At 36.7% G+C, this 12,353-nt stretch overlaps 1 protein-coding gene across 1 annotated transcript; it reads right to left on the bottom strand.

Annotated features, from left to right (window-relative positions):
- Positions 1-7,363: 7,363 nt before the first annotated feature.
- LOC120087021 lies at positions 7,364-11,895 on the bottom strand. Its single transcript, XM_039043862.1, has 2 exons — positions 11,404-11,895; positions 7,364-11,237 (listed from the first exon to the last, which is right to left on the bottom strand). Exon 2 carries the CDS (start codon positions 10,978-10,980, stop codon positions 8,128-8,130), a length of 2,853 nt encoding a protein of 950 aa, XP_038899790.1. The 5' UTR covers positions 10,981-11,237; positions 11,404-11,895; the 3' UTR covers positions 7,364-8,127.
- Between the last annotated feature and the right edge of the window lie 458 nt (positions 11,896-12,353).

The raw sequence follows: 12,353 nt of genomic DNA, 5'->3' as shown, positions 1-12,353 counted from the left end.
AAAAAGTAAGTAATCTTCCAAGAAGATCCTAATCTTACTTTTGTGTGCTCAGTTTGGCTATACACTCTTTGTACTAACTTAGGCATAGGAGTGTGGTAGAGTCGTCGTCACAAGTGCAAGGAACTTTCATGTAAGTCAGCTCGAAAAGAGAGACTAAAGTAGGGAAAGTAGGGTGGCAGACAATCCCATGAGAGGCTCCCGATGACGATGAACGCATGCGAGTTTCCTACATCAACACTATTTATTAATAATTGTTATGCATAATTTATAACAGCATACATATACCAAAATTAATTAATATTAATAATTAGAATTCAACCTTTTATGATTTATAAATATTTTTACATTTCTATGAATTTGACATTGACATAAGAGGTAAGACGACATTTCTATTATAATTTTAAAAAAACCATGAAACACAAGAAACGTGCAACAAAATTTTGTCAATTAATAAAATAATAGACATTTTAACCATTTAAAAAAGTGTAAATATTTATTTATTAATTTAATTATTTTATTTTTATAATGTTTTAGAAATTTTCATCGATGTTGACATTTTATTTGAATGAGAAATTTTGGACTAATCACAAATTATCGCATCATTTACCAAATTAATGATGAAATTACAAATAATTTAATTTGGGGACTAATTAAAAATTAACATGTGTCCTAAATTGAAATTGAAAACATAAATTGGCAAGTCCTAATGATGCCATTTATTTTCATCATGGCCATTGGATTAGATGAATTTATCTTGGTCCAATTTGGTATTATAATTTGAGCTAAGATCTAATTAAGGCTCAAATTGGCCCAAACGCCAAAATTAGGCCCAAATCCAATTAAATGGACCTAAAGGACAGGTTCATTGATCAACCAAGCTAAGTTTACCTGAGAACTCTATAAATAGAAAAGTTTTCTTCATTTGTGAGAGTCAACAATTCTACGTGAGAGCTTCAAGGAAATTCTCTACCATCAGAAGACTCCTTGACTCATGAAACTTACTACACTTGAAGATTGAAGTCCTTTGTAGATACAAGCATTCTCCCAAGACTCCAACTTCACACTCCGCTTCCATAATCAAGTGTATGTAATCAACCGAGAGAGAATCAGAAGTTAAGTACTAGAGATCGAACCACGCTGCATCAAATCTACATTAACACAAGTTCAACTCTACGAAATATATTTCTCCAGAAGCCTCGTGCGAACATTGATCCTCCGAGAAGATCATTAAGTCCAAAGGTTGATCATCAAAGAAGATCATCAAGTCCAAAAGTCGATCATCCAAGAAGATCAATAAGCCCAAAGGTTTATCATCCTAGAAGATCAACAAGCCCAAAGGCTGATTATCCAAGAAGATCGACAACCCAAAGACCAATCAAAGATCAATAATCCAAGAAGATCGACCAGCTTAAAGATTAAAGTTTATTTTGCAAAAATCAAAGGATTATGTATTAGAGATTGTACTCACTATACTGAAATTAATACAAAAACCAAGTTCAACTCCACAAAACAAGTTTCTCCAGGAACCTCGTGCAAATAATTTCAATGGACAATTTTATATAATTAAGACCTCGATATTTTTGTTTATGACATATAAAATCTTGATATTATCAAATATGTATTTTAATTAATTTTATTCATTAAATATAAGAAAATGTAAAAGCTTGAAACCCAACTTTTGTGTTTTAGTGAAGAAGTTGTTTTAAAATTTTTTGTTTCTAGATCACTAACCAAACATACCTTAATCTTTTGACCGAAACTATATAACTTTATCAATTTAGTTATACTTAGTTTGGTATGTAGATTTCTCAGGTAAAATGTCTTAACCACCTCAAGTTGTCAAAAGGATTTAAGAAACTCAAATTAGTAACAATTATACTTGTTAAGCCAACTTGAATGTTACCAATCAGTTAAAATATATAGTCCTCGACCAAACAGTCAAAGATTCAAATCGTCCTAAATTTTAAAAGTAAATAGTGAACAAACAATTATACTCTAAATTTCTTACTAAGTAGAAAATAACTTCAAATTAGTGCATCTTCATTTCATCTTTATTTGATAGAGGATTTTAAAGGCAACCGGATACAAGTCAAACTAAGCATAGTTCAAACGATTATATTGTTGGGTTGTATGTCCTAAAACTCGCAGTTTGTAAAATTAAACATATTCTATTTGCAATAAAGAAATTATTGAGGTTTATTCAATAAAATTGTTATTGAATATGTAAATTGCACTTATAAAAACTAATTCTCATAAACTAACATCATGACTATTACATGAGTACTTGGACTTTATATAGAGACATAAGAATGGATCAAGTTCGAGTAGATAGCCAAAACGGTATATAGTATACGGATAAGACTGGTACCTCATTCTGGAAACACTATCGGATGCGGCCCACTTTGTATTTAGTACTAACGATATGATCCTAAATCGTTATGTGGAGACATGCGAGTGGAGGCATCATACGCAATGAGATTGTATAAGATCGGACCGAGAAATAAGTCACGCTTAATTTATGACATTGTTTAGTGTTTAAGACTGACTATTTCAAAGCGATGACCTAGGTAACTTGACCTTAAACCTGAGCTAACTATGAACTCCTATTTATTTTTTTTATCAATTTTTCATCCTTTTTTTTCCTTTCATGATGCGGGCCTGGACAACTTTTTTTTATCAATTTTTCATCCTTTTTTTCCTTTTTCCTATTTCCTGCTTAATTAATTATTTTGCCAATCAATAATCTTTTATGGCATCCATAAATTCTAACAATACTGAAAGGACTATACTTCCAATTACTAATCACAAATTAAATGGAAGGAATTACCTACATTGGTCACAATCAGTTATGATGTTCATATATGGAAAAGGAAAGGAAGATTAAGCAAAAATTCTATCCCAAACCAAGCTGATCGAAGATACAAGACATGGAAAGCGGAAAATAATATGGTTATGTCATGGCTAATCTACTCCATGACGACAGAGATTGGTGAAGGTTTTTTACTCTTCTCAACTGCAAGTGAAATTTGGGAAGCAGCTCGTGAAACTTATTCTAACCAGGAAACTGCAGAGTCATTTGAAATTGAAGGTAAAATTCATGAGCTACGGCAAGGGGATATGCAAGTCACTCACTATTTTACTCAACTATCCCGACTTTGGCAGCAACTGGACGTATTTGAAAGCCATAAGTAGGAATGCGTTGTAGATGAAGCTATATTCAAAAATACAATTAAAAAGAAACGAGTGTTCAAATTTCTTCTTGGCCTTAATAAACAACTCAATGAGATACGTGGTAGAATCTTAGCTATTAAACCATTACCTAACATTAGAGAAGTTTTTGCAGAAGTGAGAAGAGAAGAAAGCAGGAAGAAACTAATGTTAAGAGTGACTGCCAGTTCAGAATCTGAAGGATCAGCCTTACTTGCTCGAAACCTTGGTAATGAGGTACGTACAAATACTCATGAACTACACAGGAACTGAGAATCGAAAACGAAAACCAAGACCATGGTGCGAACACTGTAAAAAACCAGGACACACTAAAGAAGTGTATTGGGATATTTATGGAAAATCTCCAGATTGGAAGCCCAACAAAGGTATAGGAGACAGACATGGAAAGGCCTACCAAGCAAGTACATCATCAAAAGGTAACGTCAACCCTAAATATAATGTGTTTACTAAGGAGCAGTTGGACCTTCTACAAAAACTATTCGGCCAACCGAAACCTACTCAAAAAACATCAAAAACCAACGTAGCAACAATGCTACAATTAGGTAACTTTCTTTGGGCCCTTAATGCAACCAAAGAAAATGGTAGTACTTGGATTATTGACTATGGTGCATCAAATCACATGACAGGTGACATCTCACTTTTAACTGACTACACACACTGTAACAATTAAATTACTGTAAAGATTGCTGATGGTACCTATTCTAAAGTAATGGGAACTGGAAATGTGTTTGTATCTAAAGATCTAGTATTAGAAAATGTGTTGCATGTCCCAAATCTTAAATACAATCTTCTTTCCATAAGCAAACTAACGTTTATGAAAAACTGCAGTGCAACTTTCTACTCACATAATTGCATATTTCAGGATTTGAATTCGGGGAAGATGATTGGCAATGCTAAGGAAACCTCGAGTCTCTACATACTAAATGCTCTTAAGCCTTAAGTCAAGGAGTTAGGTCTTAGCAAATCTCGTTTTATTTCTAAAGACTATTATGATAGTACATCTAGTTCATCTAATTTTGTTGTCTCTAAAGATGATTATGTTAGTACATCTACTTTTGTTGCTTCTAAAGACAATTATGATAGTACAATAATGTTATGGCATAATCATTTGTTTAGGACATCCCAATTTTCTATATTTAAAACGAATGTTTCCAGATATTTTCAATAAAAGTTCTCAGGTGTTTCAATGTGAGTCTTGTGAAATGGCAAAGTTGGCTCGATCCTCATATCCGGTAAGCGCATATAAACCCTCTTATCCCTTTTCTATATGATGCATAGTGATGTTTGGGGACCTAGTAGAGTTCAGAATGTAACATGAGCTAAATGGTTTGTTTCATTTATTAATGATCACACTAGACTTACTTGGGTGTTTTTAATGAAAGAAAAATCTGAAGTTACTTCCATATTCCAGAATCTGTTTGCCATGATTTTCAATCTCTTTAACACCAAAATCCAAATTCTTCACACTAATAATGCTAAGGATTATTTTTAACACTTCCTTGAAAAATTTCTAAACGAAAAAGGTATTGCCCACCTGAGTACATGTCCTAACACTCCCCAGCAAAATGGAATTGCGGAGAGAAAAACAGACACCTCCTAGAAGTTTCTAGAGCTTTAATGTGTCACGCTAACACCCCCCACTTTTTTTTGGGGAGAAGCGGTTCTAACAGCCACCTACCTTATTAATAGAATGCCTCTCGAAATATTAGGCTTCAAAACTCCCTTACAAAAACTTAAGGAAGTATTTCCACATGATAGATTATTTTCTCAGTCCCTTTAAAAATATTTGGTTGCACAGTCTTTGTCCAAGATCATAGACCCAATAGAAGTAAGTTAGATCCTAAGGCAATAAAATGCATCTTTCTCGATTATGCTCCAAGCCAAAAGGGATACAAATGCTACTCACCAACTACAAAAAAGTTCTATACATCCATGGATGTAACCTTATTTCAAAAAGCAACACACCATTGAACCTTCCACCCTCATAGAAAACTGAAAACTTTTGGAAAGCGAAGAAACCCAAAAACTAGATCTCTTTGAAGAGAGTGCTCCATATGTTCCTTATATACATGAAATAGATATTCCCAATCAAGGCCCACCAGAAAGTAGGAAATACCCTATAGTCTATACTAGAAGGAAGAATACCCTTGAACATGCGCCAGTACTCAATCAAAACCCAACCAAAATACAGGAAAATCATGTCTCCAACTCCACAGCTGAAACACTTAATGAAGACATTGATCTTCCTATTGCAAAACGGAAAGGGGTAAGAACCTGTATGATGCATTCCATCCAAAACTACCTGTCCTACAAAAACCTCTCTCCCATGTTTAAAGCATTCACAACCACACTATCCCAAGTTTACATTTCGAACAATGTCTATGAAGCCCTCAATGACATTAATTTGAAGCAAGTTGTATTAGACGAAATAAAGGCCTTGGAAAAGAACCACACATGGGAAATAATAGACCTACCTCCAGGAAAGAAAACAGTAAGATGCAAATGGATCTTCACCATCAAGTACAAGGCTAATGGAGAAATAGATAGGTTTAAAGCTAGACTCATCACCAAAGGATTCACCCAGTTCTATGGCATTGACTATCAAGAAACATTTGCCCCGGTAGCAAAATTAAATACTATTCGTGTCCTGTTTTCCCTAGCTGTGAATAATGATTGGATTCTTCACCAATTAGACATAAAGAATGTCTTCCTTAATGGAGATTTAGAAGAAGAAGTGTATACGGATATACCGGCTGGTGTAGAATCTACTCAAACCATAAATAAGGTATGCAAACTAAAAAAATCCCTATATGGCCTAAAACAATTCCCTAGGGCGTGGTTTGATAAATTCTCAAGAGTGGTAAAGGAAAACGGGTACTCACAATGTCAATCTGACCATACTCTCTTCGTCAAACATTCTTCCATAAGTAAAATAGCAATTATCATTGTCTATGTAGATGACATTATCCTTACTAGAGACCATGAAGTAGAAATAAGAAATCTAAAACTTCTCTTAGCCAAGGAATTCGAAGTAAAGGACTTAGGCAACCTTAAATACTTCCTAGGAATGGAAGTGGCCCGCTAAAAAACAGGCTTGAGCATTTCTCAAAGAAAATATGTCCTTTGACCTGTTAAAGGAAACGGGAATGCTTGGATGCAAGCCTGCTAATACTCCAATTGACACTAACAATCACATAATCAAAGAAAGTAATCACAAACTAGTTAACAAAGATCAGTATCAAAGGCTAGTTGGAAAATTGATTTACCTAACTCACATAAGACCTGATATCTGTTTTCCAGTTAGCTTTGTAAGTCAATTTATGAACAGTCCAACAGAAGACAATATGCAAGCTGTATACACAATACTCAGATACTTGAAAGGAACTCCAGGAGAGGGATTATACTTCAAGAAATCTAAGAGAAGAAACATCGAAATCTTCCCAGATGCCGATTGGGCAAGTTCAAAAATAGACAAAAGGTTAACTTTCGGATATTGCACCTTTGTTTGGGGAAATTTAGTCACCTGGCGAAGCAAGAAACAATCTGTAGTATCCAAAAGCAGTGTCAAAGCAGAACTAAGAGCTCTAGCTCAAGGAATATGTGAAGGAATGTGGCCCAAAAGCATTCTATCTGAACTTAAAATCAAATCAGAAGAACCAATGGAGATACACTGTGATAATCAAGCTACTATCAGTATCACCAAAGACCTAGTCCATCACGATCGCATAAAACATGTGGACATTGATCGGCACTTTATTAAAGAAAAAATTGAAAACAAAAGCATCTCACTCAACTACATACCTACCAAGAGGCAAATTGCTGACATACTAACAAAGATCCTTTCTAAGAATATGTTTGAAGACTTAAAAATCAAGCTGGACTTAATCAACATATATTACCCAACTTGAGTGTTGAATATGGGAAATCACCTCTTACCTTATACATATGATTTTATTCCCTGTAATTTGTATTTACTTTTATTCTTTTCATATGTACATTTTTTTTTACTGTTATAAGGTTTTCCTTAATTAACTATCATAGGTGTATATATAAAGGATGCTCCCTCTTGTAAAATAATCATAAGAAATATAGAAAAAGTTCTGTATTACAACAGGATATAATGAGTATTAATCATTAGAAAAACATAAACTTTCCTAACAAACAGACATTTAGAATAAATGTCCAATGCAGCTAACCAAATCCGGAAAAAATACTGTACACATGTCCAGTTGACAAGATGGGAAAGAATGCATTGTTTTCCGATGTACCCAATATTTTTGCCACCAATTCCATGCCAGTGGCAAATTGTAGTTGGACTACAAAAACATGGCTCTAGCCAGTGATGCACCCAAGTTTTTTCTATGTAAATAGAAGAGAAATCTATTGACGACGAATTTGCATCCTTAAACAAAGAAATACAATCAAAACAGAAGATCAAGGAAAAAACAAAGACCAGAGATTCTATATCTGTAAGTAAATGCACAAAAGATTTACAATCTCAAATAAGTTTGTAAATTAGCTGTGGGCGAAGTTAAAAGCACCAACTTACCTAGCTTGCAATCTTGTATATTCTAACTAAGAAGATCAATCAGTGACAGAGGTCAGCCAAACCTTTCCTCTTGTCTTTTTTGTTTCAGCAGAAGAGATCCGGTTCACATTCCACAGTAGATAGCCACAATGATAGTTGTGACAATGCACAGATGATAAAAGAAGCTTGAGCTCTCTTTTGTTTAAAAATGCTTCCTTGAAACAAACCGTGTGTTCGTCATCTCAGTCAGTATGAACTAATTCTCATCTGCTTAGCAGGAAAAGTTGGACTTTTAGCAGGCTGTGCTGTACGTTGCAGCATCTCCTGATAAATGAGTTCAACTTTCCAATTTCCACCAGGAGAATCGCGCTCTAAAACAGGCTCCGGTGATAGGATTCCGAACTCTCTGGGACGGAAGACAAAGTATTGTTTTCAAGAAATGATGGATTTAGAAACTTGGCTATGAATGCCCACATTTTATAAACATCATCAAAGTTGGTAAGGAACCCAAGGGATGCTGTGACAACCTCGACTCGGAAAAATAGTTTCTTTCTGTTATGGCCATTACCCATAGGTTTGCACAACGCCATGTCTTCGAGATCATACTGTCCAGAATTCTGCTTTGGAACGTCTACCACCCGTACATGGCTGAGAATGCCAACTCCAAGAGATATTCCATTATTTTCAGCCAGTTTTTGTACAACTTCCGGATGTATTAGCCCTCTTCCATTGCTCTCTTTTACATTGAAAGCAATAGCAGCACCTCTTTCGTACTTGATCTTTGGACCATACAGTTGTACAAGGTGAACTCCTACGTCATCTTGACCAGGTAATCGGAGTTGTAGCAGCGAAGTGACGAGCCAGTTAATGAGATACCTTTGTCGGAGAGTAGTCTTGTTGAGGCCCAACATATCAATATGATCAAGATGCCGACAAATCATTTCAGGCTCCCTCCTTCCCCATTCTTGCTCATCAACATATTCTCCATCACTCGTTGATTCCTCATTGCCAAAGGCTGCATTAGATGCTTCACCGAGCTCGAACATCTCGTTCAAACTTTCTTTTTCATTATATTCTACACTAAATGATACTCGGCGACCCATGCTTATCGCTCTATCTCCCTCTTCCAAACCAAGGAACCCACGTTCAGAAAATCTACTCCTTTCCCTCCTACCCAAGAGTCTGAATTCCCCCTCGGTCTCCCTTCTTATAGCATTTTCCTTCAGGTCTTTGAAGGCTCCACATGTTGTGGAATTTGAACGCTTCAGTTCCTGAAACTCAGAAGTATCATTCGCAGGACGAATTCCATTTGATGCAACACTCAACCTAGCCGATTCTTCTCCAGTTTCTGAATCCTCTTGAATCTCACTAACAACATGAGAATCCTTTAAACTTCCTACATTTCCACAGCAAGAGTCTTGTTCTCCAGATTGTTCTTCTTCAGGAATCCCCTTCACACAGCCGAAATCCTGTGACATTGATAATACAGCTGCATCAAAAGACAACACCGAATCTTCATGCTGCCTTGAATTCACCCGCTTATCATCACCACACATCGGACTTTTCAAGAACCTAGATGCCGGTTTTGGTGAACGTTGCCTATTGTTCCTCTTTCCAGAAAACCAAGATGGTGGTAAGGGTGACCATGTTTTTTGCTTGATAAGATGGCCAGAATTATCAGAACCAAATGGACTCTGACCCAAATCAATCCAATATGAATTGTCTGATGACTCATCCTCACTGAAGATTGGACTCTTCATAACCTCACCAATTGAGATGCTCTCAGCTTCCTCAAAAATGGTACTAGCCCCATCCCTGTCCGAACTATTATTATCATGCTCTATCTCAGTTTCAAACACATCCCTCACCTGGTTCGACGTAAACACACCCGAAAAAGCAGGCATTCGTGACTCCTGATGCTTCTCAGTTTCAGAATCCTCCTGACCATTGATTGCATCATCTTCAATCCCAGCCAAGACATCCAAACCATCAATCGAATCACCAATATACTGTGGAAAAATGGGGAGTATCCTCACCATTCCTGTACCAGTCCGCCCAGATTGATTTTGCAAGCTCCCTATAACGGATTTTTTAATCAACAGACAGCCAAACCCAGTTGGATCCGACCCAAAAACACGATAAAACGAGGTGATGATAAAATCTGGCCTGAAGAGGGAAAGCCCCAAGGAATCCATGTCCTTAGGACCGAGTGAGCCAGCATCAAGCAATACATGCCAATTGTTCTGCTGAGCAAGAGCCATCCATTGGTAAGAATACTTTGCCCCTGTAACTCTGGACTGAACAGGAAACACAAAAAGGCCAGCAACAGAATCCTTCTTCCTCTTCCTCTTGTTTGTAATCTGTTTCCTCAGCTCCCTTGAACAGAGTCTTAATGTTGGCCACTTAAACCATGCACTGTAAACTTTTGCACCTCTCTGTTTAGCACTCTGAGCCATCCAACTCACAGATTGACTCTCATGATCAAACATAGTTAACAATTTCTTGTTAGTATGAAAAGGGTAAGACTCAGACAAGAGCTTAAAGGCCGATCCCCTACTGACTGTAAAAACAAGCCCATACTCATTCTCAGAAATGTTCAGATAATCCATAATCCTAGTCTTGATATCATGTTCAATCGTACCCTTCTCAGCGCCGCCGTATAGCGCATGGTTGCTCAAATTGGCAGTGATTTCAGAGAGAGTAAACGAGGACGATTCCCAAAATTGTTGTGTTTGAATGTGAGAAAATAAACCAAAACCACAGTAATCAAGACATACCTTCGAGAACGACTCTGAGAGATGTTCATACTCTTCTGATCTCAACTGATCGATTTTTTCCGACGTCTGAAATTTTGGGTACATAGTGAGGAATTTGGTGAAGGCATCGAAGAGATTCGGAATTAAATCCTCTGTGCAATAGGTCCGGTCGGCGGCGAGTGCGGTGGCGCGTAGAAACTCCTTTTGAGCGTGTAGCCGAGCAAGAGATCTGGACCGTCGAACATTCCTGTCGTAATTTGGCGATTCACAGTCAATGTCTCTAGATTTTGCGAGAGACCCATCTTCAGAAGCTTCTTCCAGTGCCTCTCTGAGCTTGTTTTCTTGCAATTGCCTGAGAATGGAGGATTTACGCCTCTCCGTTACACCAGAGCCATGTCGTCTTCTGGTTTTCTTGTCCATGATTAAAGCGGCGCAATGGGACAACGGCTTCCATAATGAAAGATGCATCAATTCTTCAACATAAAGCCAAAGCCAAGGAAATTGTACAGCTCTACTTCAAGAAACTCGGGCTTTAAACAGAAGAAGCTACCAATTTCGAAGTTCAAACTAGAAAGCAAAAAGAGGGTTTCTGATTTTAAGAGAGAAAAAGAAAGTGGAGGAATCAGTTGCTTCTCTTTTCTTTCTCTTTTGGTTTTTCAATTGAATTCCCATCAGGTCACATTGCTAACTTTTGGTGCATTGCAGAGAAGCCTTTACTTTATCACCTACAACAGTTCAATCAAACAGCAACAACAATTAATTCCCTCCATTCAGAGCTGGCAAACTTTTACAAGATCAAAATCAGTGGGTCTTAAAGAGAAGGTATAAATAAAGGAAAAAGATGTCAAAGAACAACAAAAGGGAAAGGGTCATCAGACTAAGCGACATTACCTTTAATGCGATCAGAAGAGAACCCCTTTCTTCTTCAAGGGCCCGTAACTGAAGATGGTTTTATTTCAAATTTTCAGCTCCATCAACAACTCATTCAAAAATTCAAAAAAATAAGAAATCTAAAACAAAAAAGATGCAAAACCCAGATTCAAAGTCATCTCAATCAAATGACTTTTGCTTTTTTGAACTGAGAATCCCAAAGATTACAGAGAATCCCAGATACCCATTTTCACAAAGCTTTGATAGATACCACTACAATATCCAGAGAGAAGCCCAGAAAGCTTATAGTAAGAAGAACAAAAACCATCAAACAAAAAAGGAAGTTGACAAGAGAATGGGAGAGAAGGAATATAAAAACAAAAGAACATTGTTGGATTAAGGCATAGGACGAAACATAAGAGCAGAGAACAGCATCCAACAACTCCACCAACTACTCCCCCACTTTGTTCATACATTCTCTCATATGGAAGTAAATGCAGAGCAAAAACAAAAGAGAGAGATGAAATGAAAAAAAAAAAAAAAAAAAAAAAAAAAAGAAGAAAAGGGTTTTTGAAAATCCCATCAATTCCCATTTACTATGCCAGTCAATACAAACATGTCTGCATTGAATGCTTGTTGGGTGTTTCTTTCTTTCACATCCCCCACCATTACTACGCCTCCGCCCCCATTAAAATCCACCTCGACCCCTCTTGCCTATTTTCCCCATGGTCCACTTTGCTTAATTGGTTGCCCTTTTGTTTTTGTTTATTTCATTTTGGATTCAAAATAGAAGCTCTCTCTCTTTCTTTCTCTGTTCTTGGCTTAGAGTGAAGGAATCAAAAGTGTAAAATGCAATTGTAGAATGTTTGGGGGCAAACGGTCTTCTTCGGCTACGCTAGAGTCATATTGACTCAGAGTACTTGTTTGAGACCTCGAGATGACTCTGCTAAAAGGAAGATGGAAAATTATTA

This window comes from Benincasa hispida, chromosome 9 (genome assembly GCF_009727055.1).
Source record: "Benincasa hispida cultivar B227 chromosome 9, ASM972705v1, whole genome shotgun sequence".
NCBI lineage: Eukaryota > Viridiplantae > Streptophyta > Magnoliopsida > Cucurbitales > Cucurbitaceae > Benincasa > Benincasa hispida.
Note: the sequence above shows the minus strand (reverse complement) of the source record. Positions and strands in the feature narration are given on the sequence as shown.